The sequence below is a fragment of the Ovis aries genome, chromosome 2, assembly GCF_016772045.2.
Source record: "Ovis aries strain OAR_USU_Benz2616 breed Rambouillet chromosome 2, ARS-UI_Ramb_v3.0, whole genome shotgun sequence".
Taxonomy (NCBI): domain Eukaryota; kingdom Metazoa; phylum Chordata; class Mammalia; order Artiodactyla; family Bovidae; genus Ovis; species Ovis aries.
The window spans coordinates 147828771-147842694 of record NC_056055.1 but is presented as its reverse complement, the minus strand read 5'-3'; the positions used below and the strand labels follow the sequence as shown (position 1 = coordinate 147842694).

General features: G+C 38.2%; 1 protein-coding gene across 2 annotated transcripts in view; it reads right to left on the bottom strand.

Moving 5' to 3' along the window:
• DPP4 (dipeptidyl peptidase 4) overlaps positions 1-13924 on the bottom strand; it is an 80937-nt gene that overhangs the window by 17094 nt on the left and 49919 nt on the right. For both annotated transcript variants that reach the window (XM_060411137.1, XM_004004660.5), the window contains exons 13-21: positions 11803-11910; positions 11453-11520; positions 10243-10296; positions 9742-9863; positions 7973-8020; positions 7634-7732; positions 5465-5534; positions 2900-3094; positions 474-528 (exon numbers count right to left, since the gene is read on the bottom strand). In XM_060411137.1, the coding sequence (XP_060267120.1) occupies positions 474-528; positions 2900-3094; positions 5465-5534; positions 7634-7732; positions 7973-8020; positions 9742-9863; positions 10243-10296; positions 11453-11520; positions 11803-11910 (819 nt within the window). The remainder of the gene's footprint in view (positions 1-473; positions 529-2899; positions 3095-5464; positions 5535-7633; positions 7733-7972; positions 8021-9741; positions 9864-10242; positions 10297-11452; positions 11521-11802; positions 11911-13924) is intronic.

Here is a 13924-nt window from a genome sequence, read left to right as displayed (position 1 = left end):
CCTTAATTGGGCAGTATCTAAAGACTACCGTTCAGAGCCTTGGTCCCTTTTCTTGGTAGGTGTAAGAGGGAAAGTATTGACATTTTGCTGAGTAGTACTAATTAAAAACAAAATGACAAAAACAACAACAAAAAATGTTAAACAAAACAAAACAAAAAGGCAATAAACTCTAAGTTTTTACTTTTTTGGACTCCTGAGAAAAAAAGTGTCTCTCCTTCCCTCCCCCCCTCTATCTTTCCTTCTCTTTATCCCTCTTTCTTGGTTCCTCTTCTTACTTGCTCACCTCCTTTCCCCATGGTAATAAACAAAAGTGTAAGCCTGGGGGGGACTCATTGCCCAGAAATCTAAGACATTTGGACCTTCTTAGATGGACATGATGGTTGTGATTTACACCTCCAAATATGTACAAACAGAAGTAAATTATCCTGTTTTGGATTATATTCACTAAGGAACACATCAGCCAAAGTACTCACCCAGCCCCAAATTGCAATCCGTTTGTCGTCCACAAATCCCATTTTTGAAAACTGTCTAAAATGCATGGAAGAAGTCCACGAATTAGTATCACACTGTGTATAGAAAACGAAGGTAACTGCACAGATGTGAAACCGTGCCATTTGTTCCCTATTTCATTCTCTTAGAAATTAAGATTAATTGCTACCAGCAATCAAATAAACACCTGAGATCAATGTCTATCATTTTTAACTTAAGAGTTAGATGAACAAGGTTTACTTGTTTTGGAGTCCATAAAAATTATGTCTGTGTGTGTGTGTGTATGTCTGTGTCTGTATGATTCACAGAAAACAAATCCTGGCTGTTTTTTTCACAGCTGTATATAAAAATTTGCAGCCCAGATGCACTTTTTTTACATAATTGAATTTAAACCTCTCCAGATGTTTTTCAGTTTGAGAGAGGCTGCCCCTGCAATAGGGAAGCGTGGGAGCATGGAGAACATCTGTGCAGGGCTGAGAAATATCTCTGGGCCCCCTACCTGAGAACTTAAACACCATTCTCTAAATACATCCCATCTTATGATGGGTGTTGATTAGTTAACTCAACACTATGAAATATGAGGCAATTCTTCCTTGAAGGATTAAGATGCCTTTTTGTCACTAAATTGTGTGGTTGGAATCCAGGTAAAGAAAGGAGAAAAATATTCTTTGCATCTATTTCTTAGTCTTAGCCTTACATCAAAAGGCAATTGGTTTACTTAAAAAAAAAAATCTAGCAAATGGGGCTCTTAACTTGGTAGTATCAAGGGAGGTGGGGGACCCTCACACTGACCTATATGTGACCTTAAGAACCTTTGTTTTCAATTGACGGTATACGTCTTAGACTGTCCTGAGTTAAGCAATATTAAAAAAAATTCAATGTAAGTAGTTTTCAACTCATCTTCTCCATGTAAACTTTTTAAACTTAGAACCCATACATACAGAAATGTGTACCAAATCACAAGTGTACAAGCTCGTAAGCCTTTACAGAGTGAGCATACCTTAAACCAAAAAATGGGGCAATACTATCATCCAGAAGCCTCTGGGTCATTTTTCTCTTTGAAAAAAAAAAAGTTCTTTCATTGAATCCCAGAAAAATTTTACCTGAATTTGTACCAATATAAATTCGATTGTGGATATAGGATATATACTTTCGTTCCTGGCTTCTTTCACTCAACAGTCTGTGAGATTCATCTGTGTTGTTGTACATAGTTCCTTTGAGTTGCTGAAAAGCAACTAACTCATTACTTTTTAAACAGAGTTGTATATTGGGGATAACACAATTCTATCAATTTAGTCTTGAGAGGCCCTGGAAGCCATGCCCTTTCTCACAGAGGACCAATCTGGATAAATAAAACTGAATTTGTAAAATATCAAAGCCTCACTCTTGAAAACAACTTATGCTCTTATCTAAATCTTTTATTTATTTATTTTTCACTTTCAAGGAAAATAGCTAATCATTAACTTTGATTTAACAGATTTAGGATTACTTAATAAATTGTCATCTTTTCTCCTTGTTCGTTGTTCATTTTTTAAAAGGCATTTTCTTCCATCCATTTAATCATTCACAACTTTTTTTTTCCATTTCCTTGTTTCTGATTTCACAACACTATTTAAAATTGCTAATTTATTATGCTTTCCAGACATCTCTGCAGTTGGTTATGGAACCTCAAAGACTACATTCCCCCTTTACCAGTTAAATGCAACTGAAAGTAAGTTGAAGGGAAACCCAGATTCAAGACCTGACCAGTCTTGGCAAATTATCTAACCTAAGAGCCTCCATTTCTTTACCTGAAGTGTAAGGTCTGAACGCTCATCTCTCAGGGTTGCTGTAGCTTCCAGGATAAGGCAGGCAAAACGCTGCATGTCACATGTGCACTCCGGGATAACCACCAATTGAGATTAAAATCTTTCTTAAGTCAGACCACATCTATTTATAGTCTCACAACTGATGTGATTCATCCTTAAAGAATCCCTTATTACTGAGTGACAGCGGTCATATTCCACAACTTGCCCAAATTGGGGGAGGAACTCTCACTCAGCAGAATGTAGGAACCACTCCTAAGACTTCACGGCTGTCATCCTACTCTGACATAAATGTACACCAATCTCCTCTATTTATCCTTGACTATAGGGGTGGCTTGCTTGTTTAGTTAGATGTTTACTCAGAGGCACATTTATCTCTGTTTTGTCCATGTGTTTGATGAATTGTGAGTCCCTATTGCTAGAAGATGGTAGCACACATATCAATTCCCTTTCTAAGTCTAAACATAATATTTTCACTAAAAATTCAGCCCAAGGATGAATGGTTCTTCCCAGGACACTTGAAATTCTTTATACTTCACAACTTTAAAATATAAATGGGGGGTGGGGAATTAAATAGCCTCTGAATTCACCTCCTAGTCACTCACCTGGTTGCTTCAATTTGATCTTCAACTTCAAATGTTCCCAATCTTCTGTTGATTGCGTGCATGATCTTATCTCCTTGGTAACCACTTCCTCTGCCATCAAAGCTAGCTACTATAATGTTTTCTGTGCTTGCAAGGTAAGTAGCCCAGTTGAGTCTGAAGATAGCATCTGCTTTTTGACTACAGGGGCCTGCATATCTGAGAAAAATCCCAAATTGTTAGCCTTTGTGGTTTTCCTGAATCAAATGAAAAGGGCTTGCCTTTCTAATTCCCCGTGGACAAGAAGGGTACATCCTTCCTGTTCATGAGCCTGAAATCATGCCAGGCGCCAGGGTGTTCTCAGTGGGTCCTGTCAAACTTGATAGTCATGACAACATGACTATAATGGCTGTGTGTTTCCTCCGAAGATGCCCATCAGTTTTATCTTTGAAGATTGCTATCAAACACAAGACTTCACAGGCCAATGTTTACTAAGTTGCATATATCTTGGAAATCAAAGAAGTAAATACTCTAATAATTAGAAGAGGGGAGTTGTGTTATGAAGAAATAATGAAGATGACAATAAATGCAGCTTCAAATATATCTTTCTGATTGAGCTTACAAACACTCTTAGACTACAAGTTTCCTTGATTAGAACTTCCTGAGGACTTCCCTGGTGGCTCAGATGGTAAAGCGTCTGTCTACAATGCAGGAGACCTGGGTTTGACCCCAGTGTCGGGAAGATCTGCTGGAGAAGGAAATGACAATCCACTCCAGTACTATTGCCTGGAAAATCTCATGGACAGAGGAGCCTGGTTTCCATCCCTGCATGTCCTATAGCAGTCAAAGTCCTTAACTTAAGTAAGCTCAAAGTCCTTAAGGAGCCTGGATTCCATCCGTGGGTTGGGAAGATCCCCTGGAGAAGGGAATGTCTACCCACTCCAGTATTCTTGCCTGGAGAACTCCATGGACAGAGGAGCCTGATGGGCTACAGTCCACGGGGTTGCAAAGAGTTGGACACAACTGATTGACTAACACTTTCACTTTTTTTTCATTGCACAACTTTAATTTTACACTAGATACTGTATCATTCTAAGTTTTAGAAAAAGAAGGCATTCATGAATTTCTTAAGCAAGTAAACATTTTTTTTTTTAACTTGTGAAATACCCTGGTCCTTTCAATATTAAATTTGGTAGAGTTAATAGCTTCCCTGAGTATTAACTATGTATCAGGTTAAATAAACTTGAAGATTAAGCAACATTATTTTTAAAAATAGAAAACAAAGATTTAGACATCTAAGAAAATGAAGAGGAAAATCACTGAAAAGAACTGGGCCTGAATTTACCATGTTTTTTTAAACTTTCCTAATGAAAGGGAGATCTAGTTATTACTGAGGATTCCAAGAAGATAAAAATATCACTTTTTTTTCTTTTTAAACAGACCCTTGTGTCAAAACATTACTCTTTTTTAATTGTAAAGAATCTTGTTCAGTACTGGGGCTAAGGCCCCAAGCAAGTGAATGTTACTGTAGTCAAAATTTGACTAAATTAGGTGTAATGAGAATCCAACCGTGTATCTGAAAGTCTAAAATACCTCTTTCTCTTTTTCTGGACTTTTATGTCTGGCTTACATGGAATTGTAAATGCAGGGGAACGTGCTGTATAAGGGGTGTGTCTCATGTTAGTATCTGTACTCCTTCTTTTTTTGCTAGTAACAACTGGAAAGTATCTCCAAGTTTTCAGTTTTCTTTTCTGTATAATGGACCTGATAGAACTGACTACATAGGCTTGCAATGTGGACAAAATAAGGCCAACTACCTGCATGCAGCAGGCACGCAGCACTTGTGTTGGTTCATTTTGTTTTGAATAAAGGAAATGAGGCAAGCTGGGATAGGAAGACTGGCATTGTGGCATTATATGTGAGGTCAGGGCAATTTTGGAAAGATTGAAGTAGAATGTTTTCCTGCTAATTACCAAAAATACAAAGATACCATATTTAGACCTCATGGGAGCTCACATTTACGGCTCAAAGACTTGTGATTTCAGAACTTTCTCTAGGACTTGGAGAAGTTTAAATTATATAATGAATACTTTCTCATATCTTCTCTTCACCAAAAACAGGAATGGAAAATACCAGGCAATGATAATTCAGGAACTAAATAAAGAGAAACCTGATACTGGAATGAATTAAAGACCACCAATGAGAGGTATCCGGGTAAATTCAGGGATAAGGAAACTGGAAAGACTAGTAACACCCATCTATTGCTTATTAAAATGCCTAAGAGGTAAGGATGAAAATGGAGACTTGAAAATCTCTTTCAGATTCTCTTGGAGTTCAAGGGGGAGAAAGAATCAAAACAAAACCCATATGCCATTATGAGGGAAAAAGAGTGTCTAGCTTCTCTATTAGAAAGATGGTAGAAAATATAGACTTGGATCTGTAATTGCAAAATGGAAGAATTATTAAAATTGCTTTACAATAATTCAGGAAGAGAGAAAGGATGCATTTGCTCTATTTTTCAGTGAGCTACACTGGGTAAATATGTACAATGGTTAGCTTCTGCAGTATTCCTTTAGCTTGAATACTTACACTTCTATTAGCAGAGGATATTTCTTGGATTTATCAAAATGAGGAGGCAAGATCATCTGATACCAAAATTCTAAACAAACAGAAAGATTAATTAATGAATTAAGAACACATTAGCACGTGGTTTTGGTTTCTTATCTCTGTCAGTGACGAGTAACATGTAGAGTTTAGCAATTTGTTAAATTAGAATAGAAAAAGAAAATAAACTGTTTGATTTAGCATGCTTTTCAGCTATAAAAAATATTCTCTTTCAGGTTAAAATACTAGTTTAAGGTTAAAACAAAGTTGTTTCTAATGGGTCTATTAAATACATTGGTGTTTTGTAAAATAAAAGTGCATCTTAGAATTGCTAATGTTTTGTTTTTATGATTCTGTTCTTTGGCATCTGATCTACTTATCTAGTTTGTTTATGGCTTATGTTCTAAGTTTTCCTCCAAAATGTTTTCCTCGTCTTGAATTTCTTTGAAGATGTTTAGGATTTTTAGTTGGCCTTAACACTATTTTAAAATTCTGATTTAATAACATTTTTGTAATTCTTATTGCCATCCCAGGCTGTAAGCTGAGTTCCCATTTTCAGCTCTGTGTTTCACAGAATGAAACTAGGTTTATGTGGGGCAAACTGTTCTGCACGATCTTGTGCAGGTCTGTTTAATTCTCTTTGCTTGATTTAACATCAGTTTAATAAAATTTGTCCCTAAAAAATAAATTGGTTACCTTTGCTACCAAATTCAGGCTGATTAGTTAGACTAATCTTTAAAAACGAGAGAGAAAGAGAGAGGAGAGTTGTTTCATATTTTAATAAGATTATTTCCAGCTTCAGTAGATTTAACCTACAAGGAAAAAAATCCTTATCTCTAGAGATGTTTCTTCCTTATGTTCACCTTTCTTTTGTATTTTGGTTGTTATAGTTATTTTAGTTGAGGAAAAAAAGAAAAGTTTAGGAGTAAAATATTTATATAGGTAGATTTTTCTTTAATTTGTATTTTGCTGGTTATTTTATGCTTTCTGATTAAATGTGCTAATGAGAACTAAAATTTTAGTCTCTTTTATATTTGAGTAGAATGTCAAACTATCAGTTGATCATGATGCTTTTTAAAAATATGTCAGACCCAGTATTTGACCTCTCCTTTGTTTGAATCAGGACTAGTTACCTGGAAATATTTTACTTCCTATATTTTTTAAGATGCACAGTCTTTTCTCTGGGGGTCACATCCAAATATTTAATATGTTATATTGTAATATTCAATGCCTTCTGTTCCAGGAAGTCCAGTTAGCTCTTCAAAACCCTAAGCCCTTGCCAGTCAAACCAGATTCAAGGGCCAGCAGCACTAGCATCACATGGGAGTTTATTACAAGCTTCAATCCTGGGTCCACGCTCACGGGCTGGCTCAAAATGTGCACATTAATGAGGTCCCAGGTGAGCCATAAGCACCTGCAGTTTCAGGAGCATTGCTCTAAGCTCTTCTTCAGAAGCACCCTCCACTCTCCATCCTATTCCCGCCACTTAAACCTGGAGGAACTGAATGTCATTATTAGCCTTTATTAAAAAATAATCTAAAATAAATCATTCTTGATGGATCCCCTCTTCCCTATGAATTATTAGCCCTTCATGGAAAAAACAAACAAACAAAAACAACTACAAAAAAATGACAGGATTTCCTACTCAAAGCAACCCCTTGTTCTTAGTGGTCCCTGAACATAATACACGGTCAGGCCATTAGGCCAGGGCCTATCACGGAGAGGAAGTTAGGAAAAATTCAAGATTTCTGTCCTGGGACTGAAATTTCAACATTTTATAGCCAAAGTTAATTTTTTTACACAAGTCATTTTCAATCTGTTTGGGTTAAAGGTAAAATATATTAGTATTTCATTGTTAAAAACACAATTAATACTTAATAGTAGAATAAAATTACTAATGGGATGATACTGAACTAGCGAGCAACAGTGCATTTTATTCAAATATTTTCCATTTAAAATAATACATTTTATGTAGAATATTACATTTTTAGATTAAGAAAATATAAAACTAGTCATTCTTGTGATAGAACATTTTATGGAAAAGTAACATTATAATAGATTTATGTATAAAATACAATCAGATCAAGTTACATTTAGTTATCATTTTATTGGTGTTTTCATGAAAAGTTATGTTCCGAGAGAAATTTCACTTACTTGTTCCATGCAAATGAATGAAGTCCAGTTTCTTTGAGGGCATCTGGACATCCTGCAGCATTTGATCCAAATCTGAATTGTTTTCCAGGACTCTCAGTTCTCAACAAACATTTGAAGCATTTGTTACAACGTGAAGAATTTGGATTGTGCAAAGCAATAAGGAACAAGTGGGTGATTCACTGATGAGACTATACATACTTCATATTTTAAGCCTTGTGTTCAAGTCATTGTCAAGACACTCTAAAGCTGAAGAAATACCCATTATGCTAAGCACATGTTGCTCCTATTCACACACACTGTCCTAAAAGGCAAACCGAGGGTAAAATATGAAAATGTTACCTTTATCATTGCTGCTGTTATGCAGAGTATAGAGGGGCAGACCAGGACCTGTTAACATAATCAGGGAAAAAAATATATTTCAGAGCTTAAAAAACAAAACAAAACATACTTTTCAAAAATAGCATTTGTTACCATTTAACTTTGATATAACTTTGACACCATTTAGCTTTGATAGAATAAATATCACAGTGGATAAAGGCTTATAAGTGTTAGCTGATTTTCTTTTTCCTTAAAATGAGTGCAATTTGAGTCTAACAAGTATTAATATTACTGGAAAGGTACCAAGCTCTGGAGAATGAAACAGAAATTGCACATCTGGCCCTGCTTAGTGCCTTGCGCACATTATCATGTCCGACCCAATTCTTTCTTCTCTGAACTAAGCCTCTGAGACCCAGAGTAAGCCACCAGCCTTCCTGGCTCTAACTTGGAAGTCCAGAGAGGCCACACCCTCTCTCAGGCCCCGCCCACTAGGGGTGGAGCTCTGGAGACCAGTACCCCGCCACCCACCCTCCACTGCCACTCCGCTTTCCACTTCCCCACCTTCAAAGGGCAGATCCCCTCCGCTGCTGTCCCCACTATGGAGGACTGGGCCAGGCGGCACATCTGCAATGTGCCTGACTTGGATAAGCGATTCCTTCCTGGCATGCGAAAGTGTTTTTCTCACAGGCTCAGATCTTCACTATTTATTCCAACTGTGGTAGTTGCAGAGTGGAAGGTAATGTATAGAAAAAGCTACTTAGTGAGCTATTTAATTTTGACACATTTGGATCACACTATTAATTTTTACACTTGATCAGAACCACAGTGGAGGCATTTTAAGGACCTGGGATTGAATCCTTGACTTCCCTGCTTTGTGACTTAGGACAGCATACCTATGCTTCAGTCTCTTCATGTATAAAATTAGGATAATCATATCTACATTACAGAGTTTTCTTAAGGATCAAATAAGATCATGAATACAAAACTTGAGCACAGTGCCTAATATACATAAAACACGTGCCCCAAAAGGGTGACTGGAAACAGCCATGGTAAAGAACTAGGAAGAAAAATACGATATTAAAGAAAATGCACCAGTACAGAAAGGTTCAGCTAAGCAGACCTCTTTTTGGCAATGGACAGTTCTTGTCAACTTTTCAGAATATTCAAATTTCTTCCTCTCACTTTGAGAGGTAATCTAGTGTTTAATGGCAGAGGCCTGTGTCTAAACCCGCTTGTGCTTCTTATGACTGCATGACCTGTGAAATCACATTACCTCTCTTTGTCCAGATTCTTCATTTTTAGTAAAGAAAACAATAATAACAACAGTTACAGAAGATGAAGCTGTGAGCAGGCTGAGTGACAGGACCCGCCTTACGTACATTTTTCTCATTTGAAAGGGCAAGGGCATACTATAATTTGCATTAAAAAATGCACACCAGGTGTGTACATAAGAATGAAAAGTGCCTCTGTCACACATAAGCTCTGGGTATATGTGCTTTCAGTCTAAAAGCAAGCCTCTTGGTTAGAAGGGGAAAGAAAGATGGCTAACTTACCACTTACCTGTGAGTGGAAAGGGAAAAGGACTTATGTGATTTCAAGCATTCAGATTCAATAGGAGAGAAGTGATCAAGGCAGAAAAAATATTTCTTAAACTGGACACTGAAAAGGAGGTTTCAGGGATGGAGATGCTGAGCAGGAGGGTGGTGAGAAGGTTGTTCAGAGAGGGGAGGGGATGGAGGGAATGACTTGAGAGGGACTTTGTGGGTACCCCCTGCTCAGTTCAAACTTACCGGAACATCTCAGCTGATAGTACTTTGCCCCTTGACTGAACGATACAGAGTAATACTGACACCTGTCTGGATTCAGATCACAACTGAGGCACATCACTTTTGTGTAGTCATTAAGTTGGATTCTGTAAAACCAATGGTGGAAATTAAGTACTTGATAAAGGGATAAATGAAAGAAGGAATTAAATAATGCCATTTACTAGTTTCAAAGATATCAGAATGCCAAGAAATACTCATGAAACTTAATGAGTTAATATGCAATAAATGCAGGAATTAATCCATTATAACCTCAAACCTCCCATTGTTTGCAAATATCACAAAGCATCTAATAAAGTCATGCTCTTTTGATGACATATGGGTTGGTTTATACAGGAATAAAAGCATTCGATAGTAGTTCCAATTTAATATATTAGGACTAGGCAAAAAAAAACTAAAAAATGAAAACATAAGAACTGAAATTGTTCATTAGCTAAAAGCTCATTAACAATTTGATAAAATTCTTACTTATAAAGATTTCTTCCACCTGGCATTCCTTTATATTCATTACTAATGTAGTATCTGGGGAGAAAACAAATGGAATGTATTAATTATGTTTTACAGAAAAAGTCAAGTATATTCCCTTTAACTCAACTCCCAGCATTAGTGTTCATACGAGTGCATGCGTGTTAGTGCTTGTATCATTTTTCCCTGCCCTTTTATTTCTCAGAAATAAGGGCATCATCTGTAAATAGGGGATTTAAAAAACAAAACAAAACAGGCTAAAGTATCTGAATATGAGGATTACTCCCTTAGTTAAAATGACAAGTAAAAACTCAAAAAAAGTCTTCTTTCAGAAAAATATGACTGGACAACTAGTCTGAAGTTGAAGCCCCATTTATCTATGTGGTGGTGGCGGATTAGTCACTAAGTTGCATCTGACTCTTGCAACCCCATGGACTGTAGCCTGCCAGGCTCCTCTGTCCATGGGATTTCCCAGGCGAAAATGCTGGAGTGGGTTGCCATTTCTTTCTCCAGGGGATTTTCCCAACCCAGGGATTGAACCCAGGTCTCCTGCATTGCAGGCAGATTCTTTACCAACCAGGGAAGCCCCCATTTATCTGTGCTGTTTTCCATATTCTCTGTTTCATAACACAGACCACTCGGTGGCAGGTGCCCTACCCTTCTGAGAGTGGCAGAGCCACTTTTAAACAGGACCTTCAAAAACTGCTTTGAGCAATGGCAAAACTCCTCTGTGGTGAAACTGATACAGAATTATAAAAGTGCCTCAGGTTCTAGTGAAAAACAGCACTCCCTGTCCCACCATCTTGTGCACGGTTACTGACAGCCTCCACAAAGCTTTCTGTTTGCCACAGGTTAAGGCTGAGACAGGTACAGTAGCCTCTCCAAGCCTTCTAAACATACGGTGTCAGCTGAAATCTATCAAAATGCCCCAGAATAGTTCAGTGTTCCAAAACGTTTAAGAAAAAGAGGCTGCAGCATTTCTAATGTAAAGCAGGTAAGAGCAAGAGGTAGTGCTGGTTGGTGGCATGGTATCAAGTCTGCTGAGCATATGTGAAAATCATTAAGGCTTCCGTATGTTAGAAAGAAAAAAGTCCTGAACACATTCCAAATAGACTACTCTTTATTTGTAGAAGATTTTTTCCTTATTTCTGGGCAAAGGAGGGCGTGATTCTGACAAATACATCGACATCCTACTGATGATTAGAATACTTACAGATAATCACTGGTAAGAGCTTCTATCCCAATGACCTCCCAGGCTCCTTTTGTAATAAATATGCAATTCTGATGGGATTTAAAAAAATAGGTTTATTAGACTCTCTCTCTGATCAAAGTTAAGGGGAGGATTAAATAATTTATATCAGGAATTCAGGTAATCTCAGGTCTTTTTCTTGGGTCTCTTCACCCCATCCTACATTACTCCAGATACCACCGGGGTATCTGAATTAGCCTAATTATTTAAACAGACTAATTACATAGTGATCGACTTTACCACATGATTTTCACTTCAAATTAGTTTCCCAAAAAAGGAGATCAACCCAAAATAAATCATGTAAAAATACTCACTCTCTTATCTGTTTGGAAGTGACAAATGTGTTTGTAACCCTCTTCGTTGCTAATGATCTTGTAGAAGCTATTCCCGTCAGAGGTAAAATGAGGCTCTGCAGGCCTAAACTAGAAAATAATAGAAAACATGAAACATGTTAAAGCACATTAGTCTTAGCTCAGTACCAGTTTTAGTTTCAGAAAGTCCTTCCAACACCTATGCTCAAAACCCATGATTCATTTACTTGCCAAATGCAATCAGAGGGTCTCAAGAGAAAATTCTCCTAGAAAATACAGACAAAAGATTTAACTCCTAAGGGCTTTCTGGAGGGGAGCAAATGAACGAATGGGGTTCCCAGGTGGCACCGGTGGTAAAGAGCCTGGCTGCCAGTGCAGGAGATGTAAGAGATACGGGTTTGATCCCTGGGTGGGGACGGTCCCCTGGAGGAGGGCCTGGCAACGCACTCCAGCATTCTTGCCTGGAGAACCCCAGGGATAGAGGAGCTTGGCGGGCTATGGTCCACAGGGTCAGAGTCAGTCATGACTGAAGTGGCTTAACATGCATGCATGCAAATGAAAGAATGTAGGGAGGATTACACTTGACATTCAACACAGAGCAGTGGTCATTGTTACCCTTAGGCATCTTCTATCTGTGGAGAATAATGCTATGATGTCTTGATACAAGCGTGAAAAAAAAAAAAAAGCGTCAGTCTCTCAGTTCTAGTAAGTAAATTTCCTCCATGTCACAATGTGCTTCCTTGAAACAGACTAATATTATTTTTGACTGTTTCTGGTTGGAGGGTGGTTTGTAATTTGAGGGATGCCCCGCCCCCAACCTTGTTTCTTATACATCATTTTTTTGAAAGTCAGGCTTAGAAACTCTTTAATCATTTCTGGACTAGATACCATAAGGAATGTCTGTCGTGTATTTCATACGGAAACATTCATATAGTTATCATTTTTATTATAAGCCTTCTCATTTTGCTAAATAGGATCAACAATTTACCCAAAAAAATAGTTGTATGGAAATATAGAACAAAATTTCCATTTTCTACAGTTCGATAAAAGATAGTTCTCAGAACATAATGTCGTTTAAGCAGAAGAGGGTCTCTCCCAGCCTGATAAGAATATGTCTCTTTTCGACTTCGATTTCCTTACTACACTGAGAGCAGGTAGAAGATGGTCTTTTAAAATTGTTGGTTCACTTCACCCTCGCTGTTTCCTCTCTCATCAGCTCCCATTTTGGGAAGGAAGAAAAATGCTTCTCTCTTCTATTTAGTGATTCAAAGCGAATTCATTTATGGAGCAAGCCGAGGCGTGCAATACACTTGGTGTTCTCATTACAGAGCTCGGAAACACATTCCCCTCTCTAGACCTGTGTTCACAGCCTTATCTTTTTAATACATTTCCCTGTTTCCCCTGGATGGAGTTGTGCCTAGTAGAAATGTGTGAAAAGTGGCATCTGTCTGGTTAAATACAGAGAGGAAAAAACATATTTTTTTCAAAGAGTCGTGAGGAAGTGTAGCATGTCTCTTGCCATGGAGGAAACCACTTTTCATGTTGGCAAACCTCTCCCCTCTGCCCAATCAATGCCTGAACAAAAAGGACGTGTGAATGCTCGGGGGCGGGGGCTCCAAGCCCAGCTGGAAGGGCTGTGTTCCTGGACCAGGGGGTTGCACCTCTGTGCTCCGAGAGAGAAGAAATTTGTATGTTTTTTAATGTCACTTTGTTTCTCTCATAAAGGGGCTGAATAGAAGCGGTTATAAAAATTAGGTGTGAGTCCATCTTCCTCTTTCACACTGCCGCAGTGGCTGGAGTGCCTTCATCCGCTCGCTTCACTCCATGGTCTTGTAGCAATGTGGCCAGTGAGCCCCCACCAAGGCGCAGTGTGAGGCAGGGGGAGTCCCCGAGGGGCACCTGCTTTCTTGGATAAAGTTCTGCCTCAGGGTATAATAAAGTATGAACCCACTTATGATTCCTCCAAAGAGAGGGGCAGAGCGGGTGTGGTGCGTTGGCCACCTCGATTCAGCAGTAGGTAGTTGCGGCTCCTTCTGCATTTGTGCAGGCTGTGGGCAAAAACCGTGTTTTCTGCCTCCAAAGTACCTAACGTCAAATAAGAGGTCAACGAGGACACTTGGCATCC